This window comes from Mobula hypostoma, chromosome 21 (assembly GCF_963921235.1).
Source record: "Mobula hypostoma chromosome 21, sMobHyp1.1, whole genome shotgun sequence".
In the NCBI taxonomy this organism is placed as follows: Eukaryota; Metazoa; Chordata; class Chondrichthyes; order Myliobatiformes; family Myliobatidae; genus Mobula; species Mobula hypostoma.
This window is the reverse complement of record NC_086117.1, coordinates 6,976,303-6,996,221: the sequence shown is the minus strand read 5'-3', so window position 1 is coordinate 6,996,221 and position 19,919 is coordinate 6,976,303. Positions and strand designations below refer to the sequence as shown.

The following is a 19,919-nucleotide window of genomic DNA, read 5'->3' as shown; positions in this document are numbered from 1 at the left end:
ATTGCCCTTACTATCCTTGGGAAACATAAAGATATAAAAGATTAGCTTCATGTCTTTATCTTTTTTAGCGTTATTTGTCACATTGCGAAATACAGTGAAATGCGTCATTTGCGTCAAATCAAATGAGTGCCCACAGCTCTCTAAACGTGACTGTACACTTCTGGAATGCGGGAGGAAACTGGAGCACCAGGACAAATCCCACACAGTCACGTGAAGAACGTACAGACAGTGTGTGGGAATTCATTCCCCGGTCTGTAATCTCTGGTGCAGTAAGGCATAAAGCTAAGTGCAACGTTATTGTGCCACCCCACAAGATTTACCAGCATCTACTAACTTTTAATTTAATTAGTGTATTCAGACCAATTAACCAATACTTAAAGAGAAACAGTGAATTAAAGAAAATAATTTAAATAACCACCACCTTCTGTGAGCAGAATGCTTGGATAGGTAGGATGGGTTAGAAGAAATGACTGGAGGTTAGAAGAAAGAGAGTTGATCTCATGGAACGTACACGATTCTGAGTGAGAGTAACAATAGAGTGTATTTATTTATTTAGAGATACAGTGTGGAACAGACCCTTCCAGCCCAACAAGCCACACTGCCCAGCAACCCACCTATTTAACCCTTGCCTAACCAACAGGACAATGACCTATTAACCAGTACGCCTTTGGACTGTGGGAGGAAACTGGAGCACCTGGAGGAAACGGGGAGACGTACAAGCTCTGCACAGAGGATGCTGGGACTGAACACTGAACTCTGACGCCCCGAGCTGAAATAGTGTTGCTGTAACCTCTACACTACCGTCGTGCCCCATTTTGTGTGGGTATGCTCCAGGCTGGAAAGTCTAGGATTAGGGGGCAGACTCAGGAGAGTGTTCAGCCATTTAAAACCGGGGTGATGACAGATTTATTTTTTCCAAAGGGTTCTGTATTTATGGATTTCACTTCACCAAAGGGCCGTGGATGCTCAGTTATCAAATACATTCAAGTCTGGCATTGGTAGGGTTGTGAAGATAAAGGAAATTGAATGGAAGGGAGAGTGGGATTGAGGTAAAGGATCACAGTAAATGATGGAGGAATCTTGCAGAGCCAAATGGCCTACTCCTGTGTTTACTGCTCTTATATCATCCAGTTTCATACTGGGTCGATCCAAAGGGAAACTTGATGCAGTTTCACCATTGTGAGAAGAATAAAATCATACATCTGATTGAAAAGTACCATCAGAATTTACCTGCAAATCCACAAGCCCACTGGAGCCTGCCAGCCAAAGTTGGCCTGTCCTGTGGATAGAGGACTGAGTGTGGAATGGGGAAACAAGGCTTGTTTTGCTGTTGTCATTTGGTATGTTCTGCTTTGTTGTGTTCTGTGCTGTTTTGCCAAACATTGTGGGTGTGCTACGTTAGTGCTGGATTGTGTGGTGACACTTGCCTTGGACGCATCTTTGGTTGTGTTGGTTGTTAATGCAAATGATGCATTTCACTGTATTTTTCAATGTATTAAATAGATCTGAATCTGAATTATTTCCAAATACTATTCTGTAAAGGACACTAATGACAATCTGGTCCAGGTAAAAACTTTATAACTGGAAGCACCCAAGTTGTACATCAGTCTGACTGATGATCTTCCCCTGTTAGAAGTGTGCTCTATTCTCAGAATATCCTTTCTCAGTCCTTAACTCCAACCATTGGCTTCCAATAAAGTCATTCTTTACCTCACTGATTTTGCTCCAGCTTTCTGCATTGCTCTGATCAAGAACCTCACCAGCCACATCTAGGAAGCTTTGGCTGATGTCTTCCAGAACATTCCTGGCATCACTTGTCCCCACCTCCATGCCGGCAACGTTCTGCAACAAGCTGATGACATTTAGCAGGTCAGCCGCTGGCAAAGTGGCGTTCTCTGTACTCAGGACGTGTTGCACTGCCTTCATCACCGCGGCCGCTTCAGAAACATTGCGTACAAGTTTGACGCCGCTCAGTGACGTGTAGTCAGTAATCTGTGCAGGGAGAGAGTGTGTTTAACAGCACTTATTGTAAATGCATCCACCTCACATCTAGTGCCCTCTGCAAATGGATCCTTAACTTCCTCACTGGGAGACCACAGTCTGTGCGGACGGGAAATAACATCTCCTCCTCGCTGATGCACCCCCAAGGACATGTGCTTAGCCCACTGCCCTTATCGCTGTACTAAATGACTGTGTGGCTGGGCACAGCTCAAGTGCCACCTATAAATTCGCCAGTGGTACAACTATTGCTGGCAGAGTTTCATACGGTGAGGAGAAGGTGTACAGGAGTGAAGTAAATCAGCTGGTTGAGTGGTGTTGCAATGACAACCTTGCACTCAATGTCAGTAAGACCAAGGAATTGATTTTGGACTTCAGGAAGGAGAAGTTGAGGGAACACATGTCAGTCTTATTCGGGGGATCAGAAATGGAAAGGGTGAACAGTTTCAAGTCCCTGGGTGTCAACATCTCTGAGGATCTATCCTGGGCTTAATATGATGCAATTACAAAAATGGAATGACAGTGGCTATATTTCATTTGAAATTTCACAGGAACTGTTTTGTCACCAACGACTCTTGCAAATTTCTACAGATATACCATGGAGAGCATTCTAACCAGTTGCATCACCATCTGGTATGGAGGGGCCACTGTTCAGGATCAGAAAAAGCTGCAGAAAGTTGTAAACTCAGTCAGCTCCATCATAGGCGCTAACCTCCCCAGCATCCGGGACACTTCAAAAGACAATGCCTCAAAAAGGTGGCATCAGTCATTAAGAACCGCCCCCCACAATCACCTAGGACATCTCCTCTTCTCGTTGAGGCACAGGAGGTACTTAGTAAAGTGGCCACTGGTGTATGCCACCACATACTACCTTGAGGTTCATTTTCTTGCAGGCATTCACGGTAGAAAAAAATACAATTGTATCAATGAAAAACTATACAAGACTAACAAACAATCAATGTGCAAAAGACAAACTATGTAAATAATAGTAATAGATCATAGTGCAATAAAGGGAAAACCTTCAACAGGATTTACTTGAAGGCTTAAGATCGGCCGAACAGAGCTCAAATGTAAAAATGTGACAAAGGCAATAAACACTTTTGCTAAACCTATATTAACATATTTGTCTGACATAATATCTTGGTCTGAAACTGATCTGGAGGTAAGAATTGAAATGTCAAATTTTAGAGAACACTATATACACTCAAATGTGCTTAGGTTAACTCTACCTAGGACAGAAAGAGGGAGAGGAATAACAGACATTAAAAATTTACACAACAGTCAGATAAAACTTCTAAGGATATATTTTCATTTGTGAAAACAGGATTCATCACTCAATGTGAATGTGTGCCATTCTGATAAGAAGTACACACCATTTAATGTAAATGAAAGCAGAACCTACAAAAATGAAGAGATTATCACTACAGAAGAGAAAGTTAACCTACGGAAGAGCATGACCTCCATGGGAGACACCCTCATGATCTGAGCAGACTAGGTGTCAACAAGAAATCATCGAATGCCTCTCTCAGAGTTGGAGACCTCTTCCAAGAAACAGCGTCTGCAGAATCGTGGGTGTTTACCCCCACCGAGTCAGTCAGTCCAGCAGTTACATTCTGAATAAGAACTTTATATTTTATTATTTAGAGAGAGAGTGTAGAACAGGTTCCTTTCAGCCCAGTGAGCTACACTGCCCAGCAACCCACCGATTTAACCCTAGCCTCGTCACAGGGTAATTCACAATAATCATTAAAATACTAACAGGTACGTCTTTGGATTTGGGAGGAAACCGGAGCACCAGGAGGAAACCTCTGTATTCACAGGGAGGATATACACACTCCTTACAGACGGTGCCAAAATTGAACTCCAAACTCCAGCATGCCCCAAGCTGAAATAGCGTCCTGCTAACCGATACGTTATCGTGGCGACATAAATTGTTCTATTGTAAAGATATAGATTAGCTTCATTTGTCACATGTACATTGACGTGTACGTTGAAATATGCTGCGAAATGCACCATTTGCGCCAGTTGTGCTGGGCACCCTGCAAGTGTCGCCACGCCTCTGGCACCAATGTGGCACGCCCACAACTCACTAACCCGAAAGCTTACGCTTTTGGAATGTGGGAGGAAACTGAAGCACCCTGAGGAAGTCCATGCAGTCAAGGAGAGAGCATACAAACACCTTATATAGAAAAATATATACTTATAATAATTTGTACAATTTCTCATCTAATAAAATTATATACATAATTTACACAATTCGTTTTCCTTTGCACATTGGTTATTTGTCAGTCTTTGTTTATGTAGTTTTTCATAATTTTATTGTATTGTTTTATTTTTCCATAAATGCCTGCAAGAAAATGAATCTCAAGGTAGCACAGTGGATTCCAGTTAATTTGCACACGTTGGGATCAGTAAATTTTGGCCCAATCAAGTGGCTGCCCAATTAGCCAAACTTTCATCGAAATAGTTTAAAAGGTGTAAAAAAGACAAACTGCCATTTAACTGAGCAACAAATTATGTTTTTAAATGAAATACGGAACAAATCAGAACAGTACCAGTGCTACTACAGTACCATAAAACTGTGTATTGGTCCCTAATAGTTTTTGACAGAGCAATTCATCAAGTGTACACTGCTGTGTTCTCTTGATTGACTGCAAACGAACCAAATCAGTGCAGACACCTCGTGCAGATAATGGGCTGTCATCATTGTCTTCCTGCATAAAGCAGTGTCAAAAATCATTGTTTTTTGAATTTAGTGTCCGTGAGACCAAATGAATAACATAACCAAAGAATATGCAGCTGACGTTAAGCACGACGTAGCTTCTAATGGTCACATAAGTTCACGTGACCGACGCTAGTTAAAAACTATTGCATCCTCCATATCTTTATTTTCATTGCAACTTTCAAGATGATAGTTAATATCCTCAAATTCTTCATAGTTCCTAGCCTGTTGAGGTAGTGAAATTGTTTCATTTTTGCTTCTGGCTATTTCTGGCATCTCCAAGCCTGAAAGCTTGAAACTGCAGTGATCAAAATAGTTCTGAACTGTCTTACTGCTTATTTATCGCCAACTGTCAGTGACAAAATCACTGCTTTTTGAACTCAAACTCGTGCAACTGATGCTACTTAAAAACTGTTCACTCTGATCATGGTGTGGCATCTGACAGCCACGCAAGTGCATGCAACTGACAGTGGTTAGAAACTGTTTGGCAACGGCCTCCCGTCCCAATTAAGTGGCATAGTGTTCCAAATAAACAAAGGGAATCTTGGGTATTTTCTCGATCAGTTTTTGTTCTTTAAGAGTTGTTCCAAATAAGCAGCTGGCCCAATTAACCAGAATCCATTGTACTTATACACCGTGCGCGCGCGCGCGTGTGTGTGTGTGTATACAATAGTTGTTTGTCAGTCTGTTTATGTATAGTTTTTCATAAATGTTATTATATTTCTTTATGTTCCTGCAAATGCCTGCAAGGAAACAGATCTCAGGTTTGTATATGGTGATATATATGTACTTTGGTAATCAATTTACATTGACCTTTGACTTTGACTTCATAATAGCATTACACTAACTACTACTCTACTGTTCCACCACAATATATCTTGGGATAAGAAAAACTGCTTAAATATCTGACAAACTTAGCTATAAAAATGAAAAAGAACTTACGGTGACATTACTGGAAAAGTTGTTCAATTTACTCTTGAATAAGCTCGTTGGCTCTGACTCAAACTCCTTCAATTTCCGATATATATCTGTAATGAAAGAGATTCTTGATTGGACAATAGTTTGTACAGATCTGAAGGCTGTGAGATTTTTAACTGTGTTTTATTGAACTAACCTTTGTTGAACTGACAGAGGAAAGGGAGAGGAACCTCACAGTCGTGCTTACTTCTAGCTCCAGAGACAGCGTCAAAGATCTGGCATTCTGCTGAGCTAGCACTGGTGACTGCAATAAAACAACACAATTGTTAGTAAATGACACTGAAATGACGACATTCTTTCTGTTAATCCGATGTGAGTGTAGGCGCAACGCTGGAATTTTGTTGCCCATTAATTAAGGGGGTGGATCAGAATCAGATTTACTATCACTCACCTGCAGTAAGTTATGAAATATGTTGTTTTGTGGTGGAAGTACATGCAATACACAAAAAACTTACCATATAAAATATAAAATATAAATACTTATTTGCACTATAGTAAATAAAACAGGGCAAAATCATAAGGTAGTATTCGTGGAATCATAGACTATTCAGAAATCTGATGGTAGAAGGGAAGAAGCTACATAGAAACATAGAAAACCTACAGCACAATACAGGCCCTTTGGCCCACAATGTTGGGCCAAACGTACTTTCTTTAGAAATTACCTAGGGTTACCCATAGCCCTCTATTTTTCGAAGCTCCACATACCTATCCAGGAGTCTCTTAAAAGACCCTGTTGTATCTGCCTCCACCACCATCGCCGGCAGCCCATTCCATGTACTCACCACCCTCTGTGTAAAAAAACTTACCCATGACATCTCTGTACCTACTTCCAAGCACCTTAAAACTGTGCCCTCTCGTGTTAGCCATTTCAGCTGTTCCTAAAACACATGGTGTCAGTCTTGAGGCTCCTGTACCTTCTCCCTGGTGGTAGTAATGAGTTGAGGGCCGTTCCTGCATGGTGAGGCTCCTTCAAGATGGATGCTGCTTTCTCGAGGCATTCACCTTTGAAGCTATCCTTGAAGGCTAGTGCCCATGACAGAGCCCGCTGAATTAACAACCCTCGGCAGCTTTTTCTGATCTTGACCAGTGGCCCCTCCATACCAGACCCATCAGAATGCTCTCCATGGTGCATCTGTAGAAACGTTCTGGGTAAGAGTCAACCAGATTACTGGTTCTTGAGATCATGTGGGCCAGACAGGATGAGGACAGCAAATGTCCTCCTCTGGGGGACCCGTGTGAATTAGATAAATTCTGACAGTAATACAGTTATTTACACTATTCTTAATTCCAGATTTGTCTAATTAAATTTCCACATTGTCATATCTCTGAATCACAGGTCCCTGGGCTTTGGACCCTTAATAACCTCACGAGCAAGAAGAATGAATCAGCATCTAGGAGGGAGATTGAAAATCTGGCGGAGTGGTGTCACTACAACCTCTTACCCAATATCAGTAAGAGCAAGGAGCTGATTACAGAGGTGGAGAGGGTCAGCAACTTTAAATACTTAAGTGTTATTATTTTGGAGCATCTGTCCTGGGACCAGTACAAGTGCAATTATGAAAAAGCACGGCAGTGCCTCTGCTTCCGTAGGAGCTTGTGGAGATTTGGCATGACATCTAAAACTTCGACAAACTTCCATAGCTGCGTAGTGGAGAGTATATTGACTGGCTGCTTCACCACTTGGTATGGAAACACCAATATCCTTTAGTGGAAAATACTGAAAAAGTAGTGGTTACGGCCCAGCACATCACGGGTAAAGCCCTTTCCACCATTGAACACATTCACATTGAAATGCTGTCAGAGGAGAGCAGCATCCGTTATCAGGGAGCCCAACCATCCAGGCCATGCTCACTTCTCACTGCTGCCATTGGGAAGGAGGTACAGAGTCTCAGGGCTCATACTTCCAGGCTCAGGAACAGTTACTACCCCTCAATCATCATGCTCTTGAACAAAGGAAATAACTTCATTCAACTTCACTTGGCCCATCATTGAAATGTTCCCACAACCAATGGACTCACATTCAAGGAGTCTTCATCTCATGTTCTTGATATTTATTGCTTATGGTTTAAATGATTCAAATGAGTATAAGGGCACTTTTTCTAAATGCCAGGAATATTAGAAACAAGTTTAGTGAACTTGTGGCACAGATCAGTACCAAGGCATATGATTTAGTGGCCATTACAGAAACCTGGTTGCAAGGTGGAGATGACTGGGGATTAAATATCCAAGGGTATCAGGTAATACGGAAAGATCGGCAGGAAGGCAGAGGAGGTGGGGTGGCGCTCTTGATTAGAGATGAGATCAGGGCGATTGTGAGAGACGATATAGGATCTACGGAGCAGAATGTTGAGTCCATCTGGATAGAGATTAAGAATAGTAAAGGGAAAAAATTACTGGTGGGCGTTGTCTACAGGCCACCTAATAAAAATATTGCAGTGGCAGAGACGATTAACTAAGAAATTACTGAGGCTTGTAAGAACGGAATGGCGGTTGTCATGGGGGATTTTAACTTCCACATAGATTGGGTGAATCAGTTTGGTCAAGGAAGTCTTGAGGAGGACTTCATAGAATGCATCCGTGATGGCTTTCTTGAGCAGCATGTTAGTGAACCTACAAGGAAAAATGCTATCTTAGATCTAGTCCTGTGCAACGAGACAGGTAAGATTAATGGTCTTGTAGTCAGGGATCCTCTTGAAGGAGTGATCATAGTATGATTGAATTTCCCATTCAGATGGAGGATGAAATAGTTGGATCTAAAACTAGTGTATTGTGCTTGAACAAGGGAGACTACAACAGGATGAGGGAGGAGTTGGCTAATGTGGATTGGGAGCACAGGCTATTTGGTAGGACAGTTGAGGAACAGTGGAATACTTCCAAGGAGATTTTTCACAACGCTCAACAAAAGTATATTCCAGTCAAAAGTAAGGACTGTAAGTGTGGGGACAGCCAGCCTTGGATAACTAAGGAAATAAAAGATAGTATCAAATTAAAAGCTCATGTGTACAAAGTCGTAAAGAGTAGTGGGAAACTGGAGGATTGGGAAAACTTTAAAAAGCAACTGAGAACAACTAAACAAGAAATAAGGAAGGGGAAGATAGAGTATGAAAGTAAATTAGCACAAAATATAAAAACAGATAGCAAAAGTTTTTATAAATATATAAAGCAGAAGAGGGTGGCTAAAGTCCCTTGGAAGATGAGAAGGGGAAATTGATATTGGGTGATAAGGAAATGGCTGAGGCATTGAACGACTGTTTTGTGTTGGCCCTCACGGTGGAGGACATACCTAATATACCAAAGAAGGATGTTATGGACAAAATGGGAAGTGAGGACCTTGATAAAATCACTGTCACTAAAGAGATAGTGATGAGCAAACTAGAGGGCCTGGTCCTGATGAAATGTTTCCCAGGGTGCTGAAGGAATTAGCGGAGGTTAGAGTAGATGTGTTGGTAATCATTTATCAAAACTCTCTAGACTCTGGGCAGGTCCCGGTGGATTGGAAGACAGCAAATGTCACGCCACTTTTTAAAAAAGGATGTAGGCAAAAGACGGGCAACTATAGGCCAGTTAGCTTAACGCCTGTGGTTAGGAAAATGCTTGAAGATGTCATTAAGGAAGAAATAATGAAACATTTAGAAAGGAGTGGTTTCATTAGATAGATGCAGCATGGATTCAGAAAGGGCAGGTCCTGTTTGACAAACTTACCGGAGTTCTTTGAGGACATAATGAGTACAGTGGATAGAGGGGAACAGGTGGATGTCGTATACTTGGATTTCCAGAAGGCGTTCGATAAGGTGCTGCACAAGAGACTTATAAATAAGATATGGATGCATGGAGTCGGAGGAAGTGTATTGGCATGGATAGTGGATTAGTTAGCCAATAGAAGGCAGAGAGTTGGTATAAATGGGTGTTTCTCCGGTTGGCAGTCAGTGGTGAGAGGGGTGCCACAGGGGTCGGTGCTGGGCCCGCAGCTGTTTACCATTTACATTGATGATTTGGAAGAGGGGACTGAGTGTAGCGTAGCAAAATTTGCTGATGGCACTACACTGAGTGGAAAAGCAAATTGTACAGAGGAGGTGGAGAGTCTGCAGAGGGATATAGATAGGTTAAGTGAGTGGGCAGATGGAATACAACTTTAGTAAATACAAGGTCATCCACTTTGGAAGGAATAATAGAAGAGCAGATTATTATTTAAATGGTGAAAAATTGCAGCATGCTGTTGTGCAGACGGACTTGGGAGTGCTTGTTCATGAATCGCAAAGAGTTGGCTTGCAGGTACAACAGGTTATTAAAAAGGCAAACGGAATGTTGGCCTTCATTGCTAGAGGGATTGAATTCAAGAGCAGGGAGGTGATGTTGCAACTATACAGGGTACTGTGAGGCTGCACCTGGAGTACTGTGTGCAGTTCTGATCTCCATACTTGAGGAAGGATATACTGGCTTTGGAGGCAGTGCAGGGGACGTTCACCAGGTTGATTCCAGTGATGAAGGGGTTAATCTACGAGGAGAGATTGAGTCGCCTGGGATTATACTCTCTGGAGTTCAAAAGAATGAGGTGATCTTATAGAAACATACAAAATTTTGAAAGGGATAGATAAGATAGAAGTAGGAAAGTTGTTTCCATTGGTAGGTGAGACTAGAACTAGGGGACATTGCCTCAAGATTCAGGGGAGAAGATTTAGGATGGAGATGAGGAGAATCGTAAACACAAAATACTCTGCAGATGCTGGGGTCAAAGCAACACTCACAACACGCTGGAGGAACTCAGCAAGTCGGGCAGCATCCGTGGAAACGATCAGTCAACGTTTCGGGCCGGAATGAAGAGAAACTGTTTTTCCCAGAGAGTGGTGAATCTGTGGAATTTTCTGCCCAGGGAAGCAGTTGAGGCTTCCTCACTAAATATACTTAAGAAACAGTTAGGTAGGTTTTTACGTAGTGAGGGAATTAAGGGTTATGAGGAAAAGGCAGGTAGATGGAGCTGAGTTTACAGACAGATCAGCCATAATCTAATTGAATGGTGGGGCAGGCTTGATGGGCCGGATGGCCTACTCCTGTTCCTATTTCTTATGTTCTTGTGTTCCTAAATGTTCTAATTTAATATCAGAGAATGCATACATTATACAACCTCAAATTCTTACTCTTCACAGACACCCACAAAACAAGAAATCCCATAGAATGAATAATAGAAACATTAGAACTCCAAAGCCCACTCCTCCTTCCCCCTTTTCCCTCCCCCACTTGTGCCAAGAGAAACACCATCACCCCCCACCTTGCAAGTAATAGCAAGAGCCCCCCAAAGAGACCCTGATCTAGAGTCCATCAAAAACTGCAGTCCATAACCCAGCACGTTGGTGTCTCAAAAAGGCTCTCTCCCCCTGCCCCCACTGAGGGAGAGAGAGGTCATGCTGCAGCAACTGAAATGGGGACCAGCCACTCACTGTTCCAATTTACAATCTTTCTTGTCACTTCTCCAAGTCCCCCAGCTTGAGGACCAACAGGCTCTCACTCCCCAGCAGAATGAGAGAGAGAGAGGGATACAGAGGCCTTCTCAAACAGCAGCTCACACCACCTGCTGTCTCGATGTTTCAGCCTCCAGTGCCAGGGGTTTTCGTAGACCCAGGCAAATTTTCCAGTTCGTCCCTGAAATGACTTATTCTTCTTGCCTTCCTTATTTACTTATTATTAATATTATTTTTTCTATTTGCACTGTTTGTTGTCTTCTGCAGTTTGGTTGAACACCCTAGTTGGCAGTCTTTCATTGATTCTGTTATGGTTATTAATCTATAGATTTATTAAATACGCCCATAAGAAAACGAATCTCAGAGTTGTGACATATACTGTATGTACTTGGATAATAAATTTACTTTGGGCTTTGAGGTTTGAAATTAATGTGATATGTTGGAAGATTAATTCAATTTAGTTGGGAATAAGTTTCTTGAATCTGATCACTTTTGCTCTGGACCCCTTTGTACCCCAATGTAAAAGTCTGGAGTTGTGATCAGTGCAACCCTGCGGACGTCGATGAACGAGGCTGTATTGGAGGAAATTTGATCGCCACCTCTACAGCAGACATGAGTAGTAAACACAGGAATCCAGTTCCTGTAGCCAGGTCCTGCATGTTGTGCCCTGGGGCCCTCTGCTATACAACCCCTTTGAACAAAACCAGAGAGTCAATGAGTCATTCCAGTTTTATAATCTAGTCTGTTAAAACAAAATCTGAAATTAATTGTCTCAGCTTCTGAATGAGATGTATCGTAGTTTGTTTGAGGTGTATCATATGACCAGAAGACATAGGAGCCAAATTAGGCCATTTGGCCCATCGAGTCTGCTCTGCTATTCCATCATGGCTGATTTATTATCCTTCTCAACCCTATTCTCCTACCTTCTCTCTGTAACCTTTGACGTGCCAAACCATATTTACTGTGAATATTCTCTCTGAGAGTAAAGTCTAATCCTATGAATGTGGACTCTAAATTCCCTGGATCATTATTTGTAATATAGTATCTTTCATTTTTATTTTTACAACCTGATTGTAATATTTCAGTTTCTAACTTTAGTCATGTGTGTCAATCTTTATTTTACTGTACTGCAAGATGTTTACAAAGTTTAGAACAACATCAAAGTAAAATAAACTTATTATCAAACTACATATATATGTCACATTCTATAACCCTGAGATTCATTTTCCTGCAGGCATACGGCAAATCTATAGAATAGCGACTATAGCAGGATCAATGAAAGATCAACCAGAGTGCAGAAAACAACAGACTGTGCAAATGCAAATAAATAGCAATAAATGATGAGAACGTGAGATAATGAGATAAAGAGCTCTTAAAGTGAGATGCAAACATGAGGAATTCTGCAGATGCTGGAAATTCAAGCAACACACATCAAAGTTGCTGGTGAACGCAGCAGGCCAGGCAGCATCTCTAGGAAGAGGTACAGTCGACGTTTCAGGCCGAGACCCTTTGTCAGGACTAACTGAAGGAAGAGTGAGTAAGGGATTTGAAAGTTGGAGGGGGAGGGGGAGATCCAAAATGATAGGAGAAGACAGGAGGGGGAGGGATGGAGCCAAGAGCTGGACAGGTGATAGGCAAAGGGGATATGAGAGGATCATGGGACGGGAGGCCTAGGGAGAAAGAAAAGGGGGGGGAACCCAGAAGATGGGCAAGGGGTATAGTCAGAGGGACAGAGGGAGAAAAAGGAGAGAGAGAGAAAGAATGTGTTTATATAAATAAATAACGGATGGGGTACGAGGGGGAGGTGGGGCATTAGCAGAAGTTAGAGAAGTCAATGTTCATGCATTGGTTCTGGGAACATCTCAAGGGATGAGCAAGTGAGCGTAGCTATCCCCTTTTGCTCAGGATCCTGATCGTTGAACTGTTCTTCAATCCGGTGGTGCGAGTTCTGAGGCTCTGGTACCTTCTAACTGATGGTAGCAGCCAGAAGAGAGCTTGGCCTGGGAGGCAGGGATCTCTGACGATGGATGCTGCTGATCAGGACTGCTGGATCTCGGCTTGAAACGTGACTGTTTATTCCTTTCCATAGATGCTGCCTGACCTGCTGAGTTCCTCCAGCATTGTGTGTGTGAAACCTACAGAGAAATGTGCTGTCTGCATCAACGACCAACACAGTGCGAGGATGTGCTAGGGGCGGCCCGCAAGTGTCACCATGGTTCCGGAGCCAACTTAGCACGCCCACAACTTACTAACCCTAACCTGTACATCTTTGGACTGTGGAAGGAAACTGGAGCACCCATTCACAGGGAGAATGAACAAACTCCTTACAGAGAGAAGCCGGTCACTGGCACAGCAAAGTGTTGTGCTGCTAGCCGAGGCACCGTGCTGACCCGAGTGTAGCTGCAGGGAAACAATGGTCAGGGTCAGTCAGTTGGGACATCTGTGAACTTTCACCCTGACCCAGACTTACAGAGGGAAGAGCAGTTCTGGCTTGGCTTTCATCCACTTTCATCCACGGCAGCACTTCATTCTTACAGTTTTTATAAAGTTCAGGGAATCGCTCGGCTGACCACCGGCATAGAGAGGGTGAGTACAAACTGCCTTTTCCCCAGGGTTGGGGAAATCAAGCACCAGGGGGCACAGGGTTAAAGTAAGAGTCAGGTGGGGAGAAGATTTAACATGAACAGGAGGGGCAAGGCAACACAAAGAATGGGACGTGTATGGAACGAGCTGCCAGAGAAGGTGGCTGAGGCTTTTCAAAGACACTTACAGATTCAGATTTATTTATTACACACATATTGAAATGTACAGTGAAAAGTGTCATTTGTTTTAACAACCAACACAGTCAAGGGTGTGCTGGGGGGCAGCCTGCAAATGTTACCACACACTTCAGCACCAACATACCATGTCCACAATGATCGGCACAACAACACAGAATACAATAAACAACAGCAAAACAAGCCCCGTTCGTCCTTCCCACTTGTCCCTGAACCCTAATCTGGCCCCAAGTTATCCCTACGGACCTCAGAAAACAATAAAAAGCGGCTACGACTAAGCTATGGCCGCTTGGCGCCATCTTGGAAACCCATTTTCTGCAATCGAACTTTCCCTCAAGCGTACATTAGTAATATCCAGCCACTCGCTTACCTGAACAATTCACTTGAGCTTTGTTTATTTCCACCGTGTGTTCAATCTCCAAATTGGACAGGCTCCACTGGTAGATGAGGCGCTGGTGTGGGAGGGAGCACCCACTGGCGGCTGCGATCTGACTCCTGTCCAGGACCCCTGACCAGATATTCAGGCCCGTGATGTTGCCGCTGAAAGCCTCGCTTTGTTTGAAGGTACCTCCCAGCGAATCTTGATCCTGGCCAATAATAAACACTCCATTCCCAGCGAGGACCTGAAAGCTGTAGTATCTCTGTCCAGAGCTCACAATGTGTCCGTCGGCATAGAAAGACCAAGCGCCTTCCTCTGTTCGCCACGTCACGCAAATGTGGTGCCACTGTCCGTCGTTCCTTAACACCGTCTGGTAAGGTGTGTGGTGTCCGTGTACTATCAGCGCCAGCTGGATGAATCCGGTGTCATTGATGCGAGCTCTCAGCTGAAATTCGTTCATGAATGTCGGCACAGCGTAGGAGAACACGGTAGCAATGGCGTTTGCCTGGTCATCGCACTGAATGTTTGCACAGACTGTGATAGCTGACAGCGAGGGCAGAACGCCAAGAAGTTTGGCGTATTTGGTATCCGTTTTGTTTGGGAATATCAACACCGAGACACCTGAGAGAAATATGCAAAACAAATCCCATTAGAGTTTACACACTATCCACTGCAATGTACTCCCACAGGCTCCACGATTAGCGCAACACTATCACGGCTCGGGCCAACAGAGCTCGGAGTTCATCGATTCTGACATTGTCTGTAAGGAGTTTGTACCTCTTCCCTGTGGAATGCATGGATTATCTTCGGATGTTCCGATTTCCTCCCACTCTACAAAGACGTAATGGTTAGAAGGTTAATTGGTCGTTGTAAATGGCCCCGTGATTAGGCTAGGTTTAAATCAAGGGTTGCTGGGCAGTGAATTTTAAGGGACCAGAAGGGCCTGTTCCCTGCTGTATCTCAAAATAAAATTAACTAAAATACTGAGTACAGGAGTTGGGATGTTTCTTTGAAGTTGTTGGTGTTGCCTTCTTTGGAGTATTATGTCTCAAACAAGAGAAAATCTGCAGATGCTGGAAATCCGAGCAACACACAGAAAATGCTGGAGAAACTCAGCAGGTCAGGCAGCATCTAGGAAGGGTTTCGGCCCGAAATGTCGACTGTACTCCTTTCCATAGAAGCTGCTTGGCCTGCTGAGTTCCTCCAGCATTTTGTGCATGTTGCTTGGAGAATTGTGTGCAGTTCTAGTCACCGACCTAAAGGATACCTGATGATTTAAGTAAATCAGTGTTCATCACACTTCCAAAGAAAGAGGGAGCAACAGAAAGTGAGTTACATCATACAATAAGCCTGATGAGCCGCGTGGCTAAAATTATTCTCAGAGTAATCATGATGAGAGCAAGATGCTGTATAAAACCAGCAATCAGTAAAGAACAATATGGCTTTGTGAAAAACAATGGAACCAGAAATGCAATTTTCATGCTACGGATGATCTGTGAACGAGCCATTCAGGTACAAAAAGACATCTACCTATGTTTCATTGACTATACAAAAGCTTTTGACACTGTGAGACAGCAAAATCTTCTGGAAGTGCTTCAAGATCTTGATATAGATGGGAAAGATATACATTTCTTAAGAAACTTATACTGGGACCAGACAGCATCCATCAGAATAGAAGGAGAAGTGAGTGAGTATGTGAATATCATGAGAGGAGTCAGGCAAGGTTGTGTCTTTTCTCCAGACTTATTCTACCTGTATAGTGAAAATATCTTGAGAAGTATCAGAGATGTCAAAGGATTCACAATTGGAGGCCATAATATAAATAACATCAGATATGCTGATGACATCGTACTAATAGCTGACTCAGAAACAAAACTTCAAGAACTACTCACTATCGTGGCAGCAGAAAGTAATCGCAGAGGCCTCTCAATCAACACCAAGAAGACAAAAAGCATGGTCATCTCCAGAAAGACAAACATCCCACAATGTGATCAAGATCGGAAATACAAACATCAAACAAGTCAACAAATTCAGATATCTTGGCAGCCTAATAACAAGTAATGGCAGGTGCGACACAGATATCAAATACAGAAAAGCAATGGCGAAAGAAGCTTTTCAAAAAATGAAGACCATATTAACAGACAGAAAGATGAACCATAGAACCATAGGAACTACAGCACAGAAACAGGCCCTTTGGCCCTTCTTGGCTGTGCCGAACCATTTTCTGCCTAGTCCCACTGACTAGCACACGGACCATATCCCTCCATACACCTCCCATCCATGTATCTGTCCAATTTATTCTTAAATGTTAAAAAAGAACCCGCATTACCACCTCGTCTGGCAGCTCATTCCATACTCCCACCACTCTCGGTGTGAAGAAGCCCCCCCTAATGTTCCCTTTAAACTTTTCCCCCCTCACTCTTAATCCATGTCCTCTGGTTTTTTTCTCCCCTTGCCTCAGTGGAAAAAGCCTGCTTGCATTCACTCTATCTACACCCATCATAATTTTATATACCTCTATCAAATCTCCCTTCATTCTTCTGCGCTCCAGGGAGTAAAGTCCTAACCTATTCAACCTTTCCCTGTAACTGAGTTTCTCAAGTCCCGGCAACATCCTTGTAAACCTTCTCTGCACTCTTTCAACCTTATTTATATCCTTCCTGTAATTTGGTGACCAAAACTGAACACAATACTCCAGATTCGGCCTCACCAATGTCTTATACAACCTCATCATAACATTCCAGCTCTTATACTCAATACTTCAATTAATAAAGGCCAATGTACCAAAAGCTCTCTTTACCACCCTATCTACCTGTGATGACACTTTCAGGGAATTTTGTATCTGTATTCCCAGATCCCTCTGTTCCACTGCACTCCTCAGTGCCTTACCATTAACCCTGTATGTTCTACGTTGGTTTGTCCTTCCAACGTGCAATACCTCACACTTGTCAGTATTAAACTCCATCTGCCATTTTTCAGCCCATTTTTCCAGCTGGTCCAAGTCCCTCTGCAGGCTCTGAAAACCTTCCTCACTGTCTACTACACCTCCAATCTTTGTATCATCAGCAAACTTGCTGATCCAATTTACCACATTATCATCCAGATCATTGATATAGATGACAAATAACAATGGACCCAGCACTGATCCCTGTGGCACACCACTAGTCACAGGCCTCCACTCAGAGAAGGAATTCTCTACCACCACTCTCTGGCTTCTTCCATCAAGCCAATGTCTAATCCAATCTACCACCTCTCCATGTATACCTAGCGACTGAATTTTCCTAACTAACCTCCCATGCAGGACCTTGTCAAAGGCCTTACTGAAGTCCGTGTAGACAATATCCACTGCCTTCCCTTCATCCACTTTCCTGGTAACCTCCTCGAAAAACTCCAACAGATTGGTCAAACATGACCTAGCACGCACAAAGCCATGTTGACTCTCCCTAATAAGCCCCTGTCTATCCAAATGCTTGTAGATTCTGTCTCTTAGTACTCCCTCCAATAACTTACCTACTACTGACGTTAAACTCACCGGCCTATAATTTCCCGGATTACTTTTCGATCCTTTTTTAAACAACGGAACAACATGAGCCACTCTCCAATCCTCCGGCACTTCACCCGTAGACAGCGACATTTTAAATATTTCTGCCAGGGCCCCCGCAATTTCAACACTAGTCTCCTTCAAGGTCCGAGGGAACACTCTGTCAGGTCCCGGGGATTTATCCACTTTAATTTTCCTCAAGACAGCAAGCACCTCCTCCTTTTCAATCTGTACAGTTTCCATTGTCTCACTACTTGATTCCGTCAATTCCATAGATTTCATGCCAGCTTCCTTAGTAAATGCAGACGCAAAAAACCTATTTAAGATCTCCCCCATTTCCGGTTCCCCATTGTGCGGTTCCGCACAAATCCGACCACTCTGATCTTCAAGAGGACCAATTTTATCCCTTACAATTCTTTTGCTCTTAATATACTTGTAAAAGCTCTTTGGATTATCCTTCACTTTGACTGCCAAGGCAACCTCATGTCTTCTTTTTGCCCTCCTGATTTCTTTCTTAAGTATTTTCTTGCACTTCTTATACTCCTCAAGCACCTGATTTACCCCCTGTTTCCTATACATTTCATACAACTCCCTCTTCTTCTTTATCAGAGTTGCAATATCCCTTGAGAACCAAGGTTCCTTATTCCTATTCAATTTGCCTTTAATCCTGACAGGAACATACAAACTCTGCACTCTCAAAATTTCCCCTTTGAAGGCTTCCCACCTACCAATCACATCTTTGCCAGAGAACAACCTGTCCCAATCCACGCTTTTTATATCCTTTCTCATTTCTTCAAATTTGGCCTTCTTCCAGTTCAGAACCTCAACCCTAGGACCAGATCTATCCTTGTCCATGATCAAATTGAAACTAATGGTGTTATGATCACTGGAACCAAAGTGCTCCCCTGCACAGACTTCTGTCACTTGCCCTAATTCGTTTCCTAACAGGAGATCCAATATTGCATCCCCTCTATTTGGTCCCTCTATATACTGATTTAGAAAACTTTCCTGAACACATTTTACAAACTCTAAACCATCTCGACCCCTAACAGTATGGGAGTCCCAATCAATATATGGAAAATTAAAATCCCCTACCACCACAACTTTATGTTTCCTGCAGTTGCCTGCTATCTCTCTGCAGATTTGCTCTTCCAAGTCTCGTTGACTATTGGGTGGTCTGTAATACAATCCCACTAATGTGGCCATACCTTTCCTGTTTCTCAGCTCCACCCATAAGGACTCAGTAGACAAGCCCTCTAATCTGTCCTGCCTGAGCACTGCTGTAATATTTTCCCTAACAAGCAATGCTACTCCCCCACCTTTCATTCCTTTGCCTCGATCACATCTGAAACATCGGAACCCTGGAATATTAAGCTGCCAGTCCTGCCCCTCCTGTAGCCATGTTTCACTAATTGCTACAACATCATAATTCCACGTGTCAATCCACGCCCTCAACTCATTCGCCTTCCCCGCAATACTCCTAGCATTGAAATATATACACCTCAGAAGATTTTTACCACCACTCACAACCTTTCTATCAGCGGATTTGCTTAAATTTTCAACATCATTTATTTTCACCCCAGCCACACTGTCAGCTCTGGCACTCTGGTTCCCATCCCCCTGCAAATCTAGTTTAAAGCCTCCCCAACAGCACTAACAAACCTCCCTGAAAGGATATTGGTCCCCCTGTGGTTCAAGTGTAACCTGTCTCTCTTGTACAGGTCCCACCTGCCCCAGAAGAGGTCCCAATGATCCTGAAATCTGAAACCCTGCCCCCTACACCAGTTCCTCAGCCACTTGTTCCTCCTCCAGAGCATCCTATTCCTACCCTCACTGGCACCTAGCACAGGTAGCAATCCTGAGATTCCCATCCTTGAGGTCCTGCTTTTCAACTTCCTACCAAGCTCTCTATACTCACTGTCCAGGACCTCCTCACTCTTCCTTGCTATGTCATTGGTACCAATGTGCACCACAACATCTGGCTGATCACCCTCCCACTTCAGAATGTCATGCAATCGATCAGAGACATCCTTGACCCTGGCACCTGGGAGGCAACAAACCATCCTGG

The 19,919-nt window shown here is 43.2% G+C and overlaps 1 protein-coding gene across 1 annotated transcript in view; it reads right to left on the bottom strand.

Moving 5' to 3' along the window:
- Nucleotides 1-19,919, bottom strand: part of adgrd2 (adhesion G protein-coupled receptor D2) — a 74,749-nt gene that overhangs the window by 31,100 nt on the left and 23,730 nt on the right. Inside the window, exons 2-5 of the mRNA XM_063074156.1 lie at nt 14,302-14,931; nt 5,835-5,942; nt 5,663-5,748; nt 1,711-1,992 (exon numbers count right to left, since the gene is read on the bottom strand). Coding sequence (XP_062930226.1) covers nt 1,711-1,992; nt 5,663-5,748; nt 5,835-5,942; nt 14,302-14,931 — 1,106 coding nt within the window. The remainder of the gene's footprint in view (nt 1-1,710; nt 1,993-5,662; nt 5,749-5,834; nt 5,943-14,301; nt 14,932-19,919) is intronic.